The sequence below is a fragment of the Lynx rufus genome, unplaced genomic scaffold (genome assembly GCF_022079265.1).
Source record: "Lynx rufus isolate CCGP_SWC_20201006 ecotype Redwood Valley unplaced genomic scaffold, mLynRuf1.p SCAF_4, whole genome shotgun sequence".
Taxonomy (NCBI): Eukaryota; Metazoa; Chordata; class Mammalia; order Carnivora; family Felidae; genus Lynx; species Lynx rufus.
The window spans coordinates 74,669,968-74,692,825 of record NW_025814856.1 but is presented as its reverse complement, the minus strand read 5'-3'; the positions used below and the strand labels follow the sequence as shown (position 1 = coordinate 74,692,825).

The following is a 22,858-nucleotide window of genomic DNA, read 5'->3' as shown; positions in this document are numbered from 1 at the left end:
GTATTTGATGTGTTTTGGAGTCTCCTACCGCCCATTTACCCATTTCCTATATACTTCCCGTAACAGCTGTGGACTTTTTGTTTTTGAGGATCCACCTTTTATCTATTCTTGGTTGGTCTAGCAGTAGAGCTCACTCCATTTGCAGCGCCTTAGGGGCACATCACTGGCCAGTTAGAGTAAGGTCTTCCTGTCCATGAGGTTGAGATTTATTCCAAGATTTCATGCATAGAGTGAGGTTCTCTCACCTGTGCGGTGTAAGCTTGAGAGCAAGAAGGAACTGTTGTTGCAGCAGCCACCTTGTGACAGTATAGGTTCTTAGTTTAAGGCCAGCACTGAGATGTAGAGGAGACTAGACTCTTGCTGTAGGATTTTGAAAACTCCGTTTCACTCTATACCCAAAACAAAGAATATTTAGGAGATTGATAAATCAACTTTTTTGTTCAGGTCAGTGTACTTTGACATTTGTAGGTGTGGATTAGGGAGGTCTATCTTAAAATATCCTGTGGTCTTAGAATGTCCTAGTAGCACAGGATTGTTCTGGGATTGACTGGAGGGTTTCCACCAAATATAATTCAGGTTAAGTTGTGATTCCTAGGCCTCAAATGCTTGACTTTACCCCTTATAAAGGGTTGTTCCTGACCTTCTGGTGGGGCTGACATTTAAGGACTCAGCCTAATTACAATGAACAGTAATGATTCAAATGTCTATTCAGTGAAGGGAATCAGAAATGCAAGTAACACGTAATTTATTCCCCCCAATTTATTTGTTCTCCGTTTTGCATTTTATTGCTTTTGCCTGTGAGTGTAGAGCTTATTGTGATCAGTTTTTACTGAATTTAAAATCTCTTGTATCTTAAGGACTTTTAACTATAAATTCTTTATTATTTTAATGTTCTTTTGAAAGAGTTCCTCTGTAATGAGTATAAAAGTAAAAATTAGTTTATCATAATCTTTGAAATAATGCAAATGTATATAAAGAAAAAAATTAATTTCCTGGTTTTTTCTTGATACTTTTTTCCTAATCCAGGGTTAACAGCCTGTTATATATCCTTCAAGACCTTTGTGTCTTGGAATGGAAATAGAAATAGGAATAGGAATAGAAATAGAAATAATAGAAATGTATATTTTTTAAGTTTATTTATTTTGAGAGAGAGCACATGCAAGGGAGGGAGAAGGAAGGGAGAGAATCCCAAGTAGGCTCCGTGCTGGCAGCACAGAGCCTGTCGTGGGGCTCAATCTCACAAACTGTGAGATCATGAGCTGACTCAAAATCATGAGTCTGATGCTTAACCAACTGAGCCACCCAAGTGCCCCTAGAAATATATATTTAAATATATATGTTGAGAGAGAGAGAGAGAGTCAGAGAGACAGTCAAGCAGAGAGAGACAGAGAATCCAACAGTTTGATAGAGTTTGAGAGAGACTGATAGGAACACAGAGAAAGAGAGACAGGGGCACAGCAAGTCCCCCAGACACAGAGAATCTGACAGAGTATTTACAGTGTCTTAAAAATCCCCTGTATTCCACCTGTTCATATCCACATTTAAATTCTTTGGCAAATACTGTTTGTTTGTTTGTTTCTTGCTATCTCCCTAGTTTTACATTTTCCAGAATGTCATTATAATTGGAAAAATAACAGTATGTAGCCTTTTCAGATTGGTTCCTTTCACTTAAATAATACACTTAAGTTTGCTCCATGGATTTCCATGGTTTTCATGCCTCATTTCTTTTTAGTGCTAATTAATATTCCATTGGCTGGATGTACCCCATTTATCCATTCACCTACTGAAGAACATGCTGGGTTTGGATTATTGGGTTTGGATGCTTGGGTTTGAATAAAGCTGCTGTAAACATTCACATGCAGGTTTCTGTTTGGATATATGTTTGTAGCTTCTTTGGCTAAATACCAAGGGGCATGAGTACTGGGTCATATAGGAAGAATGTATTTGGTTTTCTGAGAAAATTTCAAACGGTCTTCAGAAGTGACTTTACCATTTTGTGTTTCCATTAAGTAATGAATGATGAGAGGTCTGCTGTTTCATAGCCTCACCAGCATTTGGTGTTGTCAATGTTTTGGATTTTTGCCATTCTAGTAGGTGTGTACGGTATCCCATTGTTGTTTCGGTTTGCCATTCTTTTTTATATTTATGTATTTTGGGGGAAAGCACAAGTGGGTGAGGGGCAGAGAGAGGAGGACAGTGCATCTGAAGGTGGGCTCTGTGCTGACAGGCTGACAGCAGGGAGCCCCATGTGGGCTTGAACTCACAAACCTCAAAATCATACCTGAGCCACCCAGGTGGCCCTCAGTTTGCTCTTCTTTAATGAAGTATGATGTTGAGAATCTTTCCATATGCTTATGTGCCACCTGTATGTGGGGTTTTTTGGGATTTTTTTTCTCCTTGGTGAGGTATCTGTTCAGATTGTGTGCCCATGTTTTAATTGGGCTGTTTGTTTTCTTAGTGTTGAATTAAACAATTTTTTGTACATGGCTGTATACCAGTCCTTTCTCAGATACGTTTATTAAGATTTTCTTCCAGTCTGTGGCTTGCCTTTTCATTCTTCTAAGGGGGTCTTCCACAGAGCTGAAGTTTTTAATTTTAGTGAAGTCCAACTCTTTTTCCTTAACACCATTTCTTCTTTCACAGATTGTAAATTTGGTGGTGCATCCAAAAAGCCTTTGTCAAACTCTGGGTCACCTGGATATTCTCCTGTGTTATCTTCTAGGAGCTTTATAGTTTTACATTTTACCCTTAGGTCTATGATCCATTTTAAGTTAATTTTTGTGAAGCATATAGTATCTGTATCTAGATTCTTTCAGTTGTTTTTTGTGGGTTTTCTTTCTTTTTTTTTTCTTGGCATGCATGCCAGTGCCTATTTATTCCAGCAGCATTTGTTGAAGACTGTCCTTTCACTGTTGAGGTGCCTTTGCTCTGTTGCTGAAGATCAGTTGACTGTTTTTTAAGGGTCTATTTCTGGGCTCTCTATTCTGCTATTCCGTTCCATTGGTCTCCTTGCCTATTCTTTTGCAAATACCACATTGTATTGAGTATTGTAGCTTATAGTAAGTGAGGTTAGATAGTGTTAGTCCTCTAACTTGATTCTTCTTCTACTGTGTTGCTCTTCTAGGAATTTTGCCTCTCCATATGAACTTTAGAATCATTTTGTCAATATTCATAAAATAACTTGTTAGGATTTTGATTAGGATTGCAATAAATGCATAGATCTGGTTGGGAAGAAATATCTTTACAATATTATGTCTTCACTCCATGTACATGGACTGTCTCCATTGATTTAGATTTTTGCTTTTTCATCAGGGTTTGTAGTTTTTCTGGTACATATTTTGTTAGATTTATAACTTAAATATTTAATTATTTTTGTTCTTAATGTGAATAGTATAATGTTTTTAATTTCGAATTCAGTTGTTCACTGCTGGTATATAAGAAAGCAGTTAACTTTGTACATCAATTTTGTATCTTGCAACCTTGTTACAATTGCTAATTAGTTGCCCGACTTTTTTTGGTAATTCTTTGGGATTTTCTACACAGACAATAATGCACATTTTATTTTTTTCTTTCTAATAATGCCGTTTATTTCTTTTTCTTGTCTGACTGCATTAATTAGCTCTTACAGTACGACGAGTAGAAGTGGTAAGAGGGGATATCCGTGGTTTATTCTTGCTATCAGTGGGAGATCTCTCACCGTTTAAGAATGATGTTAGCTGCAGGTTTTTGTAGAAACTCTTTTGTAGAGGAAGTTTACTGAGTTTTGTTTTGTTTGTTTTGTTTTGTTTTGTTTAATCATGAATGAGTGCTGGATTTTGTCAAATGCTTTTTCCTGCATCTGTTGCTATGATCAGATAATTTTTTTTTGTTGTTAGCCTTGATGTCATGGGTTACACTGACTAATTGTTGAATGATGAACCTGGTTTTCATACCTGAACTAAATCCCACTTGGTCATGGTGTATATTTTTTATATATACATTGTTGGATTTGATTTGCTTATATTTGGTGAGGATTCTTACATATGTGTTCATGAGAGATACTGGCTGTAGTTTTTCTTTCTTGTAGTGACTTTAGTTTTGGTATTAGAGTAATGCTGGCCTTATAAAATGAGTTAGGAAGTAGTCTGTCTCCCTATATTTTCTGGAAGAGATTGTAGAGAATTGATATAATATCCTTCTTAAAATTTTTGGTAAAATGCACCAGTAAGCCCATCTGGGCCTGATGCTTTTGGTCTTGGAAGGTTATTAATTATTAGTTCATTTTCTTTAATAGATATAGGCCTATTATTTTTCCTTTTGTGAGTTTTGGTACATTGTGTCTTTCAAGGCATTGGTTCATTTCATTTATATTATCAAATTTGTGGGCAGAGTTGTTCATATATTCCTTTACTGTCTTTAAAATGTTTTTGAGAGAAATAGTGATGTTTCCTCTTTCATTTCTGAGATTTGTAATTTGTACATATTCTCTTTTTTTCCCCTAATTAACCTGGCTAGAGGTTTACTAATTTTATTTGATCTTTTCAAAGAATCAGCTTTTAATTTCACTGATTTCTGTTCTAATTTTTATTATTTCTCTTTTGCTTACTTTGACTTTAATTTGCCCTTTTTCTAGTTTCCTAGAAAAATGGATGCTTAGGTTACTGATTTTAGGTCTTTTCAAATACATGCATTCAGTGATGTAATTTTTCTCTAAGCAGTACCTTTGCTTTCTGAGGAGAAATTTGATATAATTTTTATCTTTGCTACTCTGTAGGTGAGTTTCCCCCTCCCTCTGGCTTCTTTCAAGATTTTTCTTTCTTTCTTTCTTTTTTTTTCTTTGATTTTCAGTAGTTTGAATGTGATATACCTAGATGTTGATGTTTTGTATTTGTCTTCCTGGGTATTCTTTGAGTTTCCTAGATCAGTGGTTTGGATTTATCATTAATTTGGGGGAGATTTCAGCCATTATTACTTGAGATTTTTTGTTTTCCTTCCTCTCTTTTTTCTGTTCCTAGTATTCTCTTTACATGTGTGTTAACACCTTTTCTAATTGTCCCACATTTTTTGAGTATTTGGTATTGTTCTGCATTTTTTTTTTTCAGCTCAGTTTTGGAAGTTTCTTTTGATATCTTCAAGCTCAGTGATTTTTTTGGCCATGTCCCATATATTGATTACCCATCAAAGGCATTCTTCATTTTTGTTACAGTGTTTTTTGATTTTTAGTACTTCCTATTCATTCTCTTTTAGAACTTCTATTTCTCTGCTTACAATACCCATTTGTTCTTGCTGGTTGTCTACTTTTCCCATTAGAGCCCTTAGAATATTAATTATAGTTTTTAAAATTCCTCATGTGATAATTCTAGTTTTTCTGCTGTATCTGAATGTGACTCTGATGTTTGCATTTTCTCTTCAGATTGTGTTATAAAATACTGTATGATATTTTAGTTGAAAACCAGACGCACAATGTATTGGATAAAAGTAACTGAGGTATATTGGCTTTTAGTGTATGGTTTATGTTTATCTGCCTAGTGGCTAGGCTGTGCTTTTTGTTTGCTGAAGCTGTGTCAGAGGCTAAGCTCTCCCCTCTTGTCTTTTGGGTTCCTTGGCGACTTCTTAAATAATATCTGGGATGTGCAGTTCTTTAAGTTGTATTCCCTTGTTACTATACAGAAGCCCTATTTATACGGTGGTAAGTTATGGGGGGAGGAAAAGTATTCTGTCCTTCTATGATTCGGTCTGTTTTTTAGTAAGCCTGTATCCTTGGGCTGTGTCCTTCAGAAGTGTTTCTCAGTTTTCTTATATTTTTCCCCCTTAAGTAAGGCAGGAATACTAAAGGATGCTGCAGTTGAGTATTTCCTTCCTCTGAGTGAAAGACTAGAGTGTTGTGGAGATGGGATTTTATTTTTTTTCTGCCAGATCGATAAGGCTCTTGTGGAACCCCAGTCAGTTAGTCTCTGTTAATATAATTTCTCTTGAGAGCAGGCTGTGTTAAGAACAGAATGCTCTGAGTGTATTTGATCATGACTGTTTTCCCCACCCCTTGCTAGAAGCACAGTATAATTTTTTTGTGATCTTTGATGTGATAACCTGGTAGATTTCCTGAAGGGAAAACTTGCAGAAGTATGGGAACCTATGTAAGGCTGGATCCCCTGGAGTTTTTAACTGTTAGACTTGTTCATGTGGAGTATCCAGCCGTTTGTCAACTACATTTTGGGCTTTCCTACCCTGATAATAGTTTCTATGGAGATTTCTGTTCCTGGGTTTCTGCTCTGGTGAGTTGACTCTCTTTATCCACCTGTCTCCTTTGCTAATTTGGGGGGCAGTGGTTTGCTCTGTGACCCTTAATTCTCTGATCTAAGAAGAGTTGTTGATTTTCAGTTTATTCTCCTATTTTCTTGTTGTAACAATGGGATTGGTAACTTCCAAATTCCATACATGTCAGACCAGAATCAGGAAGACCTGGTGCTAATTGCTTTTTTACTATGTATTTTACTTTTCTTATTAAAGAATAAAACATACCTCTAGGTGATAAATTTTTTTTGACACAGCTGCATGATGTGCCACAGTGTGGATATGTACAGTTTTATTCAGTCAGTTCTTTATGGGCATTCAGTATTTCCCATCATTTTTTCCATTACAAACAGTTCTGCTAGAAATGTTCTTATGGGGTACCTGGATGGCTCAGTCAGTTAAGCGTCTGACTCTTGATTTCGGCGCGGGTCTTGATCTCATGGCTCATGAGATCTAGCCCTACATCAGTTTATGAGATCGAGCCCCACATTGGGCTCTGGGCTGACAGTGTGGAGCCTGCTTGGGATTCTCTCTCTCTCTGTCTCTCTCTGTCCCTCCCCTGCGCACACTCTCTGTCCCTCTCAATCTCTCTCTAAAAATAAATAAACATTTTTTTTTAAAGTCCTTATACATGTGTGAGTGTACATGTATACTTGCATACTGGTGCTATTATTTCCTTTGATTTACTCCCAAATGTGGGAAGCTAAGTCAACAGACATTTGTAGTTTTAATTAGTAAGTAATCAGGTTACTTTGCTAAAAAGTTGTAGTAGTGCATGAGTTTCCTTTCATTTGAAAATCACTGGAGGGGGTGCCTGTGTGGCTCAGTTGGTTAAGCATCTGACTCTTGGTTTTGGCTCAGGTCACGATCTCATGGTTTTGTGGGTTCGAGCCCCACTTTGGGCTTTGCACTGGGAGCCCGGAGCCTGCTTGGGATACTCTGTCTCCCTCTCTCTGATCCTCCCCCACTTGCACTGTCTCTGTTTCTCTTACATAAATAAACTTAGAAAGAAAGAAAGAAAGAAAGAAAGAAAGAAAGAAAGAAAGAAAGAAAGAAAGAAAGAATTGCTGAATATTGTCAGTCTGATAGGTCAAAATGGTATCTCATTGTTTCTTTGATTAGTACTTTCCTGATTACTAGTGAGGTATGGAGCATCTTATTACCATTTTGATTTCCCACATGCATTCTTTGTGACATTGCCATTTCTTTCAGTTGGGTTGTTTTTTCCTTAACAAATTGTATATTAGACATAGTTGTTAATATATTTAAAAATTACTGTTTGTGTTCCTCGTAGAAAAGTCAGAAAATGGCAGCAAAAGAAGAAAGTAAAAATCCCCCATCTGCTCACACAGAGATAAACTGCTCTTAGAATTTTGATATTGGACATTTTTCTAACCATATGTATGTATATAAATTCCTACCAAAATGAAAGTTTACTTGGCATGCTCTATTATAAAAAATATTATTACATACGATTTTACTAATGTTTCAATACAATGTAAGGAAAAATAACATGCAGTAGAAAAAAAAATTTTTTTTTTAATTTTTTTTTTTTTAATGTTTATTTATTTTTGAGACAGAGACAGAGCATGAACGGGGGAGGGTCAGAGAGAGAGGGAGACACAGAATCCGAAGCAGGCTCCAGGCTCTGAGCTGTCAGCACAGAGCCTGACACGGGGCTCGAACTCACGGACCGCGAGATCATGACCTGAGCCGAAGTCAGACGCTTAACTGACTGAGCCACCCAGGCGCCCCGAAAAAAAATTTTTTTTAATGCATTTTGTGGGGTGCCCAGCTAGCTCAGTCAGTGCAGTGTATGACTCTTGATTTTGAGATTGTGGGTTTGGGCCCCACACTGAGTGTAAAGATTACTTAAAAATAAAATATTTAAAAATAAATTTTAAAAATAAAAATAAATGCTTATGACTTACTAAATTGATTTCATGACCCAGTTTGAAAGTTGGAACTTTTGAAACATTTTGATGTGGGAACATTCTGTCCCTTAATTCAGGATAACTTGAAAACCTACTAAAATTTTTATTTATTCATTTTTGTTGCAAACATTTAAAACAATTCAGTATTAGTGAAATAGTATTATTGAACTACTCAAACATACTTAAGACAGTATGATGAAACCCATTGTTGCCATTTCTCACATTTAGCCATTATCACATTTTGCTAATCTTGTTTCATTTCTCTCCCTACCTGTTTTTATTATGCCTGGATTATTTTTAAGTGAGTCTTAGGCATCATATTGTAAACATAAATACTTGATTAATCCTCTGCCTATAGTATATAATGAAGTTGTGGTTATGTTAAAAAAGAGAAGAGGCAGTTTTTTATAATATTTATATAATTTATATAATATTTATATAATTTATAATATTTTCTAACAGTTGATCTTTACATTTACCAAGTTGTCTCAGAAATACTTTTTATGAGGGCTTTGTTGAAATCTGGATGCAGACAAGATCTACATTGTATGTGATTAATTATTTGCTCTTACGTTTCAAAAATTTCATTCCATTTATTTACTGAAGATTAGACCACATTTTGGATTTGGCTAAATGCTTCCTTTTGGTGTTTTTGGATTGTTCTTCTAACTCTCATATTTGCTATAAATGGTAATTAGATCTAGATGCTTATTTAGAGATAAGCTTAATTCTTTGGCAGTTGTGCTTAAAAGATGATGCTGGAAGCTATTATCTCTTATGGTTTCTATGGGCAGGGATTTGGGAGCATCTTCGCTGGGCACTTTTGGCTCACGTTCTCTCATGAGGTTGCAGTGAGGTGTTGACTAGGGCTGTAGTCACTAGAAGGCTTGACTGGAGTTGGAGAATCAACTTCCCTCAAATGGCTGGCGAGGTGTAGTTCCACGGTTGGTGGGTGGTCTCAGTTCTTTACATGGGCCTTTCAGTAGAGTTGCTTGACTATCCTGACAGCTTCATGGCTGTCTTCTCCCAGGGCAAGTTATTTGAGAAGGTAAAATAGAACCTGCAGTGTCTATATACGATCTTGCCTTGGCAGTCATTGATATTATCACCTCTGCAGTATTCCTTTGGTCACACAGGCTGCCCTCGAACCATTGTGGGAGGGCATAGATACCTGGACATAGAATTGTTGGGGACCATGTTGGAGGCTGACTACCCATAGATGATTTGTTTTTAAAGAAATTCATTTACTTATTTTTTATTCTAAGTAGGCTCCGTACCCAGCGTGGTACTTGAACCCATGACCCTGAGATCAAGAGTCACATGCTCTAGCAACTGAGCCAGCCAGGCGCCCTTACTGTAGATAATTTTAATTTAAAAGAATAAGGTTTATATTTGTTTGATCTTATACTTTTCTTTGTTTTATATTAAAAATCTTAATTCCCAAGGTACTAACCTAGTCCTACAATATACACATAATTTCAAGATAACAATGCTAATATTAGTTACTAAGAAGAACACTGAATAAAGTTTTAGATTTCTTAATGTTTCTTTTTGTTCCTAGACTATACCCCACTGGGGATATTTAGTCAAAATACTATGATACAGACCTGCAGCCAGTTTGATACACGTTTAGGTTCATCTGTTTCTGATCTTTTATGGAAATACTTTCTTACCCTTTTTGGTTAATGATGTATATTTATCATGTAAAACATTACATGACTCTAAACTCACAACTTTAAAGCAGGGCACATTCAGAATAGGCTCACTCGCATTTCTCTTTTTCTCATTCTGTCCCTTTCCCATGGGTAACTGTTATGTTTTTGTTTTTAAAGTTTAATTCATTTCAGTTTCTTTTCTACATATTCACCCTCCTCTCTTTGTATACATAGGAGCGTAATAGTAAATGATCTCCTGTGCCTGGTTCTTTCCTCCATAGTGGTAGAGATTGTCATCACCTCTTTTTATGGCTACACAGCACTCCACCATGCGGATGTACAGTTTATTTGGTCAGTCTCCTGCTGGTCGACATTTACATTGTTTTCAGTCTTTTACTGTTAGAAATAATGCTGCACTGAGTAGCTCTGTGCCTACATCATTTAGCATTTTTGTCAGTGAATTTTGGGACAGGTTCCTAGAATTGGGTTTGTTATAGGTCAAAGGGAAATGCTAAATATGATTAAATTAGATATTAACAGATTCCTAGCATGTCCGAGAGAGTGTTCCTTACAAGCTTTGCAGTAGAGTCTGGTGTCATACTTTAGGGTTGTTGTCAGTTTGTTATTGTGGTGAGCTTTCAGTTTGAAAAAATAATTTTTATTCTGGGCGAGGTTAAGCAACTTACCATTGATGGAATGGCAATTTGCTATACTGGTTTTTTGGTGGTTGTGGGTTTTTTTGTTTTTTTTTGGGGGGGTATCTTTTTTTTGCCTACTTTTCTTAAGGTTGTTAATCTTTTTCTTTCCGACTTAGAGGGACTTTTTATAATGGATATTAATAAATTGCCTGGAATATAAGTTACAATTGAATATTTTCCAGTTTGCTTAACTCTTCTAAATTTCCTTGTAGTGTTTTTAGCCATGCAATAGATTTTTATTTTTACATAGTCACATCATGGAAGTGTTTTCCCTCTTACTGCTTCTTGATTTGATTCCTAGTTAGGAAAGTTTTCCTCATTCTGAAGTTAGGAAGAAACTCATGGTTTTTGTTTGTTTTTTTTTTAAGTGTTCTCATGATTTTATTTTTTATATTTAGCACTTCTTCGTTTGCTTTTTATGCTGGTATATGTTGTGAGGAAAAGACCAGTTTTATCTGTTTCTGTCTATTTCAATTGCTCAAATATCGTCAATAAATCCATATTTTGCCCTATTGAAATGATACACCATCTTTATCATATATTAAAGTTTTGTATGTGCTTGGGTAATAGATTTCTGGATTTCTGCTTTATTTCATGTTTACTTGCAAATATTACACTTTCTAGTTATAGACATTAACACTGTCTTTATATCTGGTAGAGCCTCATGCCCAGATCCCCTTTTATATGTTTTCATTGCTATTCTTATATTTTTCTATGTGGATATAACATCAACTTTATGTTTAATTGTAGGGAAGAAAAACTATTTTAAAAAATTGAGCTTGTGATTAATTTATAAATTACTTGGGGGAATTGACATCTTTTTCATGTTGAGCCTTCCTATCTAAGAGTGTATGCACTTTTTGTGTGTATAGTTTTGTCTCGTAAGAGTCTTACAAGTTTATCTTTGAAGGATTTGACACATTCCTTAAATTAAAAAAAATTAATCTTTTATTAGAAACAGAGCCTTCCATTTTGTCTTTTAACTGGTAGTTACGTTAGTGACTCCTTTATGTTTTATTTCTGCTGTTTTTTTTAAATGTGTTACTGTTTTTAATAATTTTCTCATTGAATGTTTATGTCTTTTGCAGGGACCAAAAGATAATTTCATCTGTATAGAGAGATAGTTTTCGTTTTAATTCTTACACCTGTAATTCAATTCTAATAGAAATAGAATGCAAGCCATTATATTTTAATTTAAAATTATCCGTTAGCCTCATTTTAAAAAATCAGTCTGTTTAAATAATATTTTTATTTAACCCAGTGTATCAAGTAGATTATTTCAGAATGTGATTGGTATAACAGATTATTAAAGTATTTTATATTCTTTTTGTTGGTTTGTAGTAAGTCTTGGAAATCTGTTATACATTTTATACTTTCAGCACATTCAGTCTAGCCAGATTTCAAGTGTTGAATAGCCACATGTGGCTTGTGGCAACTGTATAACACCATGCACATTCTAAATACTTTCTCTAACTGTGTTATTTAATGTCATCAAAGATTAATCTGTCAAATACATACTATTTTATAATCTACTTACTTAACATCATTAATATGTTTCCACATCAATATTGTACCTCTACAATAATTTTCAAAGCGCATGGTATGGTATAGATGTACCATAATTAGCCAGTTTTTTGTTTGTTTTTTGTTTGCCTTTAAATATTTTATTGCACTATTGCTTTTAGTGAACATGCTTATAGCTAAATCTTTGCAATCTTTATTTCCTTTTGCTGAATATCTATAAATGCACTTGCTCTGTAAAAGGGTATGTAATTTTTAAAGCTTTGGTGTATATTGCCTATTTATATTTTATGAATCTTCTAATTTACTGATACTACATAACAGTGTCTATTTACCTCATGAGGCCTTTGTTAATACTGTGTATTTATTGTCTTTCTTTTGAAATCCCTTTAGTTAAAACCCTTTAGGTAACCCTTCAGTTAAAAGTGGTATATTGCTTTGTATATTTTGATTGAGAGTGAAATGTGTGTTTGGATATAAGCATCTTTTGCATATTGACAGTTCATTTTATTTATCATTTTCTATTGTGGGATTGGTCTTCTAACGTACTGATTTGTAAGACTTTGTTTTATATTAAGGAATTTGTAAGACTTTGTTTTATATTAAGGATATTAATCTGTTTTGTAGCAAATATATTTCTCCAGTTTGCCATTTGCCTTTATCTCCCTTTTTTTAATTGTATTTTAAAGTTTATTTATTATTTATTTTTGAGAGAGAGAGAAAGCGCACACGTGCACAAGCAGGGGAGGGGCAGAGAGAAGAAAAGAGAGAATCCCAAGCAGGCTCTGTGCTCTCAGTGGGGCTTGATCCCACGAACTGTGAGATCATGACCTGAGCTGAAATCAAGAGTCGGACGCTTAACCGACTGAGCCACCCAGGCACCCCTTGCCTTTACCTTTCATATTGTTTACTTATGTACATGATTCTAAATTTTTATTTAGTGAAACAGTGAAATCTGTTGGTTTTTTTATGGGGTTGTGTTTTGTCTTTGGTGTAACTCACCCATCTTCCTGTGGGGTTATGGTATTTGTTCCAAATACCAGCTTCACCTTGTTTTTTCTTCACTGACTTAAAATGCTTGCTTTCATAATTATTAGATGTATATTGACGCTTTATTTTCTGGTGTATATTATATTACACTTCTCTGTCCCTACAGGTTATATGAAATCTCTGGTAGGGCAGATGTTCATTTTCAGAAACATTTTGGCTGGTACTTTGGTTCTTGTTTTCTTTAAGGTGAATTTTAGCATTATTTTGTGAAGTTAAGTATCTTCTTAGCAAGAGAAAATAGAAACAAATCCTTGGCTCTTTTATTGAAACCATTTTATAGTACAGAATTTTATAGTTTGGTATCTCGTAATGAATTTGTATGGTTATTGTTAAAGTTTATTTTCCTGGTCATTTGCAGTAATGTTTCTTCTGTGGAGTCGTGTAAATTTTATTTTCTCATAAGTTGTTACTTGCATATACGAATGCACCTTTTGCTTTTTGTATATGATTTTCTCTAACTCAGGTAGTCTCTTTTTATTCTATTGGATTTTCAAGGAAAATAGTCGTCTACCAGTAATTCTGTTTTTCTTCCTTTCAGTGTTTACACATTGTCTCTAATTTTACTTACTAACTTCTACAGCAGTTAGTAATAATTAATGTTTTTTCTTGTTTATAACACCAAGCATTTTACTGCTAAATATGACTTGGTTGTTGGTTTGAGAGAAGGGTACCATCATAAACTTGTTTTTCAATTTTTATTTACATTCCAGTTAGTTAACATAGAGTGTAACGTTAGTTTCCGGTGTACAGTTTATTGACTCAGCACTTACATAAAACACCCGATGCTCATCACAAGTTCACTCCTTCATCCCCAACTTTTAAGAGTATTATTTTTTTAAGTTTACTATAAGTAAGATCTTGGCTCTGTTTTTAGTTAGGAACTGATTGTTAACTTTCTTCAGATGACTTTTTTTGGCATATTGATAGCTTATTTTCTTTGATAGATATATTAAATTTTGTCAGCTTTTCCATGAATATTTTTAGATACAGCTTTGGATTCAATTTCTACAAGCTTCAGTTAGGGTTTTTGGATCTCTTATAAGTACAGTTGTTATGTATGTGCTATGTGCTATTTTAGGTTTTGGTAGCAAGATTAAGTTGGTTTTATAAAATAAAGTTGTAATTTGTGTGCTTTCAAATGCTCTGGAGATGTACAAACAGAATTAAATTATATGTTTATTGAAGGCTTAATAGAAATCATCTAAAATCAAACTGGGCTCAGATTCTTTTCTTATTAAATACAATTCTTTTAACACTTTTAAATTTTCTTTGATGAACTGTACTGATTTTATTCAGCTTCTGCTGAGAGACAATTTGTTCAGTGTATAAAACAGTTAATTTATTTTACATTAATCACGCCCAGAAGCTATGCACTGTAGGGTTGATTTCCATATCTTAACAGTTTTCTGTTTCCTTGGGATGTTTTTATTGATTTTAAATTCAGAGAGAAAGATGAATGTTATTGAAGTCACAAAGTAGGACTTCTTTTCAAGAGATAATTTTCTTCACAGCATTTTTTTTTTAATTTTGAGCCTATAGAAAAGTCTTATGAGAATAAAAATTTTAATGTGTTAACTATTCTTGTTCTTAGGTGCATTTTATCTGGTGTTTGAATATATGGACCATGATCTGATGGGACTACTGGAATCAGGCTTGGTTCATTTTAATGAAAATCACATAAAGTCATTTATGAGACAGCTTATGGAAGGCCTGGATTATTGTCATAAGAAGAACTTTTTGCATAGAGATATTAAATGTTCAAATATTCTTCTAAATAATAGGTATGGTATGAGTCCGATATATGTGTTTCAAATGAGTATTATATAATGTATACTTTGATTCTGTTAAAAAGATTTAAAATTTATTGCTCAAGCTGTTATAACATAATCAGTGTTATTACTGCCAGAACTGCATCTGAACATGTGTTAAATATACTTTGGTTAATTTCTGATAATAGTTTTTAGTGTACATAAAATAATACTTAATCAATTTTCTTATTTGATATTCTTCCAGATAATGTGAATGGATATTCTTATAATTAATAATGATTTCAGCCTTAGGTTAAGAATAGTTCTAAGAATTTTTTTTAATTTAGAATTTGTTTTACACCAGTATCACAGTTTTAAAGTGAACTTTTTTTGAAGTGTGTATACACAAACACACACACACACACACATATATACTTATACACACACACAAGTAGATATTTAAAGTTTATGTTAAACATTTTACTGACAGCATAACCTGAGCTCTGATAATTCTTTTCTAAGTAGTACTCCTTGTTAGTTTAAGTGAGATATGCCTGGTTCTGATTTTAGTTACTAGAAAGGGTTCTATGTACCTAGCCCCTCTAAGAATTGGAAAATTAAACATAAATTTAAAATGATACGATTTAATTCTCATGCTTTACTGATTTGATTTGAACAAGTAATATGTCTTAATACTGAGTAGCAACAATAATCTCATTTTATTTTCATTGAAGTGTACTTGTCTAGATAGGAACTAACTAATACTAAAATACTGTTAATACTAGTACAATAATAGTAATAGTTATGGTGGTGGTACTAGAATAATAGTAGCTGAAATTGTCAAAGGAAAAGTACTGTTTGTTGTTGTTTTTACTTGTTTATCTGTTTACCTTTCCTTATAGGACTTGGGGTACTGCTGTGTGATCACTGTTAAAGTTTATATAAGTATATTTTTTATTAGTTCTAGGAATAGAATATGAATGTGTATGATAGGATTAGATATCTATGAATACGTACAAATATGTATGATTTCAGAGTAGACTAATAGTTTATGTTCATTTTGTCTTCCACCAGAGGGCAAATAAAACTTGCAGATTTTGGACTTGCTCGATTGTATAGCTCAGAAGAAAGGTAAGAGTATTTTCAAATGAGTATTATAGACAATAGAGACCAGTTTTAAGGACAGCTTATTGATAGTTTATTTTTTCTTAAGAAATAAACTTTTTTAAGAAAAGGGAAATATACTATACTTTTCATTGTTAAATACATGAAATAATATAATTTTATACCATATTGGGATTGACTGTTTTAATTACAAATTTTATGTATTTATCTCAATTTAAAAATAATTGTTTTTTTGGCACTTTAGAGGTAAATAAAAATTTTTTTTAAATGTGTCATTTTAAATGTATCTTAAGTGCAGATCCAGATATTAAGATGTTGGTGATTTTTGTGTTTAGTGAAAAATATTAGTACAGTATGTGCTTTTTTTATACTGCATGTTTAAGCTCACAAATTTTAGTTATTAATTTGGATTCCTTTTTTTAAAAACTCAAGTTTTATCTATAGTTATGTTTGTTGTAAACTCTCTAGAACCTTTTATTTAAACTATTGTGAGAAAGTTCCATTGTATAACTCTTCTCTGTATGGAGCTTCCCTGGCTGCACTTGGGACGTGTATCCCATTTTGGCTCCTTTGGGCCTGGTGGTAGTGAAATAGGACTTGCCTCATTAGAACTAATATTTGGGAGTCTGGCTGGCTCAGTGGGTGGAGCATGGGATTCTTGATCTCGGGGTTGTAAATTTAAGCCCACACTGGGTACAGAGATTACTTAAAAAGAAAATCTTAAAAAAAGAAGAAAACTAATATGGAATTTCAAAATAAATTATTTTTGTCAAGTAGTGGATTTTATATAAATATTCTATGGAATTAATTGGGTTTAATCTATCTCTAGTTTGGTCTGTTTCTTTCCTATCAAACAGCACTGTTTCTTTATTTCCAGATATATATTCTGAAATACTTTATGCTTGACAATTCTGTAATTTCTTTAGTGCAACTATAATTTAATCTAATTAACAAAAGTTAATTAGAATTCTCAGAAATAGGTACTTTCACTGAATGTTGGCCAGTTTCTGGTTGGTTGAAAAAAATCCTCTTTGAATTTTTTACAGTGAAAATTTATTTCTTTTTGAATCTTGCAGTGTCTGTTATGTCATTCTGAAAATTATTTTCATTGTTTAGTGTGGAGAGGTTTTTAAATGGTGTGTTTTGGACCCATCAGAATTCATTAAATCCCTCAGAAACTATGGTATGGACCAGTTGTTACAGACCTACTTTAAAAAGGCAGAGCTTGGGGCGCCTGGGTGGCGCAGTCGGTTAAGCGTCCGACTTCAGCCAGGTCACGATCTCGCGGTCTGTGAGTTCGAGCCCCGCGTCAGGCTCTGGGCTGATGGCTCAGAGCCTGGAGCCTGTTTCCGATTCTGTGTCTCCCTCTCTCTCTGCCCCTCCCCCGTTCATGCTCTGTCTCTCTCTGTCCCAAAAATAGATAAACGTTGAAAAAAAAAAAAAATAAATAAATAAATAAAAAGGCAGAGCTTTTTGGCTTTTGTTGTTTTACGTGCCATACTTCTAATTAATATTTTATTTTAAGAAAGAGTCGTAGGATTTATTTTTTTTAAGTTTGAAACTTTTCTAAAGCCTTAAAAGCTGTAACCCTCATCTTGCATTTGAGAAAACTGAGCCCTAGAAAGGGTTGAGTTAAAGATAAAAAAATACTTGTTGGGGCGCCTGGGTGGCGCAGTCGGTTAAGCGTCCGACTTCAGCCAGGTCACGATCTCGCGGTCCGTGAGTTCGAGCCCCGCGTCAGGCTCTGGGCTGATGGCTCAGAGCCTGGAGCCTGTTTCCGATTCTGTGTCTCCCTCTCTCTCTGCCCCTCCCCCGTTCATGCTCTGTCTCTCTCTGTCCCAAAAATAAATAAAAAACGTTGAAAAAAAAAAAAAAACAAAAACAAACAAACAAACAAACAAAAATACTTGTTGGCAGAGTCCAGAGTATATGTAGTTCAGTTTCCAACTCCCAATTTTATATTTTTTCTATCACCTATAATAGTGCCTCTTGGTAGAAATTGAAGAAAAAATAAACTGGCCAAATATGCACTTAATCCAAAACTTCTCTTAGGAGTATATTTTTTGAGTAACTAAATTTCGTTGACTATTCTTTATGGGGAAGTTCTATTTAATTAAAGATTCTGTCCTCTTAGCTGGTTTTTTGAGATTTCACTGCAGTTTCAATCATCCTTTCTTAATACAGGTATATGTTTTTGTCAAACTTAAATGTAAATCCCTTTCTTCTTGATTTCATGTTAGGTTTCAGTAGAGATGGAGAACAGCTAAATTACCATTTTTCGTCTTATTTTCATGTTTAGTGAAAAATCTTAGTATAGTATATGCTTTTTATACTGTATGTTTAAGCTCATAAATTTTGTTTTAGTTATTAATTTGGACTTCCTTTTTTTTAAAAAAACCTCAAATTTTATATATAGTTATATGTTTGTTGTAAACTCACTAGAATCTTTTATTTAAACAAACTATTGTGAGAAAGTTCCACTGTATAATTCATTTTATGTTGATATTTATTCACATTAGAATAGATATGTTCCAGAAAAACGGACTGTAAAGTCAAGTTTTACCTATCAAAATACATTTTCTAATTTATTTTACCTTTTAAAAATGGAGTGTTGGGGGGTGCCTGGGTGGCTCAGTCGGTTAAGTGTCCGACTTCAGGTCATGATCTCACAGCTGCTCATGCGTTCAACCCCTGCGTCGGGCTCTGTGCTGACAGCTCAGAGCCTGGAGCCTGCTTCAGATTCTGTGTCTCCCTCTCTCTCTCTGCCCCTCCCCTGCTCATATTCTCTCTCTCTCTTTCTCTCTCTCTCTCTCTCTAAAAAATAAATGTTAAAAAAAAATTTTTTTTAAATGGAGTGTTGGGTTTCAGGGGAGTGCCAAGGGTGTGGTGTGTTCACTGAGCCGGGGTCCCCATTGCTGTACTGAATTGATACAGGAATTTTGAGCTTAGAAAGGTAGGAAGTTTAAAATTTGCATCTTCTGGTAATGTGTAGTAAATGTTTCTGCTTACCCAATTTTCGTAAGATAAAACCTTTTGGTGTATTGTTTTGTAAGCAAAGTTTTTCAGGGGCTTATGTACTCCCTTACAACTTTTCTTTTTCAGATTTGAATAATTCCAATTTAAGATCAGAGTAGGCTTAATTTTAATGGAATGACTTTAAAATATATATATTGTTATAGTAAATTTTAATAACCTACCAGTTTCTAACATACTGCCTTTAGCAGATTTACTATTGTTCCAACTTTTCTAGATATTTTTAAAAATAAACATACCATGATATTTCATTCATACTTCTTTGTTATTATAAGCAGGAATAAAAGTAAGGCTTTACAGTAATAACATTCATCCAAATGTTAAATCACTTTGAAGTGTTTTCTAAGTAACTAGCTATTACAGATAGAATAACTGAAGTGTTCAAGAAATTATTGCAAGGTTTTTTTGTTCAGAAATTGAGCACATTTCAGCTTACCACTGTAATAGCTTCAACTACATTCTCACTCACTTGGTTTCCGATATCTTTTTTGAATTTGGAGAACTGGATGGAATTCTCTCTAGTACTTAGGAATTGAACATGGGAGGTGATGTGACCATTGTGGATCTCCTCTGTCACGTGTGCTACAGTAGAAGAAAGAACCACTGAGTTAAAATTAGGGTGAAAATGATTCCTTTAAACTTGAAAAATCCTTTTCTCATTTTGGGAAATAGGGAACTTGAGAACAGAGGGTTTTGCCCATTTCTTTACACCCAATCATTTTTTTCTGTAGCTATTTTAAGATCAACTTTTCCTGAAACTTTTAGCCATGGTAATATACCCACTTCTGAGTTTTTATTTTACCAAGTCATTGCTCCATTGCTTTCCCAAATGATGGGATATCTTTTTCTCTTTATGTGACTGTCCCATATGAATAAATATATGCATCAGGAAAACTTTGGTTCTAGTCCTGGCATTTCCATTTATTTAAGAAGTTAATCTTGGGCAGGTCACTTAATCTCTCTATATTTCATTATTCACAACTTTAAGATGAAAGATTTTGTTTTATAAAATTTTTTTAAGTTTATTTAGAGAGAGACAGAGAGAATGCACGCGTGCAAGTGAGCAGGGGAGGGGCAGAGAGAGAAAATCCCAAGCAGGCTTCACGCTGTCAGCACAGAGCCTGACGTGTGCCTCGAACTCACAAACTGTGAGATCATGACCTGAGCCAAAACCAACACCCAGACGCTTAATCGGCTGGGCCACCCAGGTGCCCCAAGATGAAAGATTTAAAATCTCTAAAATCCTTATTTAAAGTATATTGAAAAACCCATCTTTTATGGTTCTAAGAGTTAGTGTAATCAAAATAAAAGTTTCTTAAACATTTTTAAAGGTAATATCACCATCTAGTGGCTTTTCATAAAATTGCCATTAAAAGCAAAATTAAATTTTTCCAAAGCTAAGTATCAGTGGGAAAGGGAGAAAGTATTACCTCTTGCAGCTTGTCCAAGGACTAGATGAATTTATATTCAGGACATACTACTTGTGTTCTTGTCTTTTCAGTCAAGCTAGAATTGTAGTCATCTTAAAGACAGAGACCATATTTTAAACTTTTATGTTTTTTGTGCCCTAAACTGTAAAACACATTCACACTAACTGCTTGATTAATTCTGATCCAAGAGACCAGCATTCTGATCTGGAGGACCCTCCTGATAGAGATTAGTGCAGGGAGCTCTGGGGACTACAGATACCCATAGTACTTCTGGGAGATCCTGGGCCAATATTAGGACCATAGTAATAAAAAGATGGCTAATAACATATTAGTAACAATAAAAAATGTGGCTAAACAAGCTTTAGGAATGGAAATCTCATTTAGATTACTAACCTAACCATATGATCCAGATTAAATTGTACTTCCTTTGGCCCTAATGGAGTAGCTTACATTTTTGAGCATATAAAATGGGAAAGGCAGTTTAATTATCTGGAGTATGGTGTTCCCCCTCTTCATGTAGGGTAAATTTCATGTATTCCCTCAATGCTGAAGATTTACAAATTTCTCTTTCTTTCTCTTGATCTTTCTTTTGATCTCTAAACCTGTACTGGACATAACTGCACAACTCCACCTAGGTGGTGTAGGTGCTTTAAATTAAACATACTGTACAAAACCTGTCTTCGTATTTCCAGAAAAAAAGTTTGCTCTTTTCCTTTATTCCCCATTTTAGTTGAAGGTATCAGTCACTCTCACATATAGATATGTCTCCTATAGACCACTGTAAGTAGAATTGTATTGGTTTTCTTGCCTCTGGGCTGTTTCCCTAACATTCTTTTCCTTCTGCCATTCTTATCAACTGCTGTCCCCTGCCCCCCAGATAATAGCAATGTCAAGTCTTTGTAGTTCCCTTAAACAGGTTAAGCTCTTGAATGCCTTTGTGAGTCTACATAAGTTGTTTCCTTTGTATGGAATTATACTTTCCATTATCTGAGTCTGACGTTTGTTTTTTTTGAAAAATTTACCCTGAATCCTACAGTCATTTTTGGTCACATCTTCCTTTATTTATCCAGAGTACATTTTTCATTATTTTATGTAGTACTTAAAGTATATTATTGTAATTTATATCTATATTACCACCAGACTTCAAGGCTTTAAACAACTACTTGGTTGGTTGGCTCTTTGGTCTAGCCATCTCTTGGTGCTTAGTGCAGTACCTAGCTCAGAGTGTCAGTAAATACTTGTTTATAAAGAAGGAACAGGGACCCCTTGGGTTGCTCAGTTGGTTAAGGTCCAACTCTTGATTTAGGCTCAGGTCGTTATCTCACACTTCATGAGTTTGGGCTCCACATTGGGCTCCTCGCTGACAGTGTGGAGGCTGCTGGGGTTCTCTCTCTCCCTCTTTCTCTGCCCTTCCCCTGCTTGTGTACTTGCTCACTCTCTCAACATAAATAAATAAACTTAAAAACAAAACAACAACAACAACAACAAAAAGTATATATATAAAGAAGGAACAAACTTAACTAACATTTGTGCATAGTACTTTATATATTTTATATATGTGTGTATACACATATACACATACATTCGTATATACACATACACATACATACATATATACACATATATTCACAGTGTATAATCAAAAGCATTAGACTTTTGATTTTGGTTTAGGTCGTGTTCTCACAGTTGTGAGATCGAGCCCCAAGTTGGGCTCTGTGCTGAGCCTGGAGGCTGCTTGAAATTCTCTCTCTCCCTCTCCCTCTGCCCTCCCCTGCTTGTTCACTTGTGCGTGTGCTCACGCTCTCTCTCATAAATAAATAAATATCATTTAAATTAGTGAATTAAGTAATTTGAAATTGGCCTTATTTGCCAACTCCATCTATCTTGGTATTTGCTTTTATGATTAAAAGTCTGTCTGCATACTTTCTCAATATTTGCTTCCTTCTTATTAGACACTAAGGTAGAAAGTGAGGTGGGACACGTGATTTGCAGAATACTTGAATAAATCATGTAAGTTTTTTCTTAACTTTTAAACATTTTGTCTTTTGTCAATATTAACTTCTAAACATTTAAAACTAGTTTATTGAAAAGCTTATTTAAAATGTTTATTTAAAAAATGTTTATCACAAACATTTAAAACATAATTATAGCACCACCATCTTAAAAGTTTTCTTGCTAGCTCTGCTCTCTCCCTGGCTTATCTCCTAGCTCTAGAAAATGAACATTTGCTCAGCCTTCTCAGGACCTGATGGTTCAGTGTGCTTGAAACAAGAACCAAGTAGTAAATATTTTTTTTTAATGTTTTTTTTATTTTTGAGAGAGAGACAGAGCATGAAGGGCAGAGAGAGACGGAAACGCAGAATTGGAAGCAGGCTCCAGGCTCTGGGCTGTCAG

General features: G+C 34.5%; 1 protein-coding gene across 2 annotated transcripts in view; it reads left to right on the top strand.

Annotated features, from left to right (window-relative positions):
• Positions 1–22,858, top strand: part of CDK13 (cyclin dependent kinase 13) — a 124,559-nt gene that overhangs the window by 66,097 nt on the left and 35,604 nt on the right. For both annotated transcript variants that reach the window (XM_047096877.1, XM_047096876.1), the window contains exons 6-7: positions 14,720–14,909; positions 15,951–16,007. In XM_047096877.1, the coding sequence (XP_046952833.1) occupies positions 14,720–14,909; positions 15,951–16,007 (247 nt within the window). The remainder of the gene's footprint in view (positions 1–14,719; positions 14,910–15,950; positions 16,008–22,858) is intronic.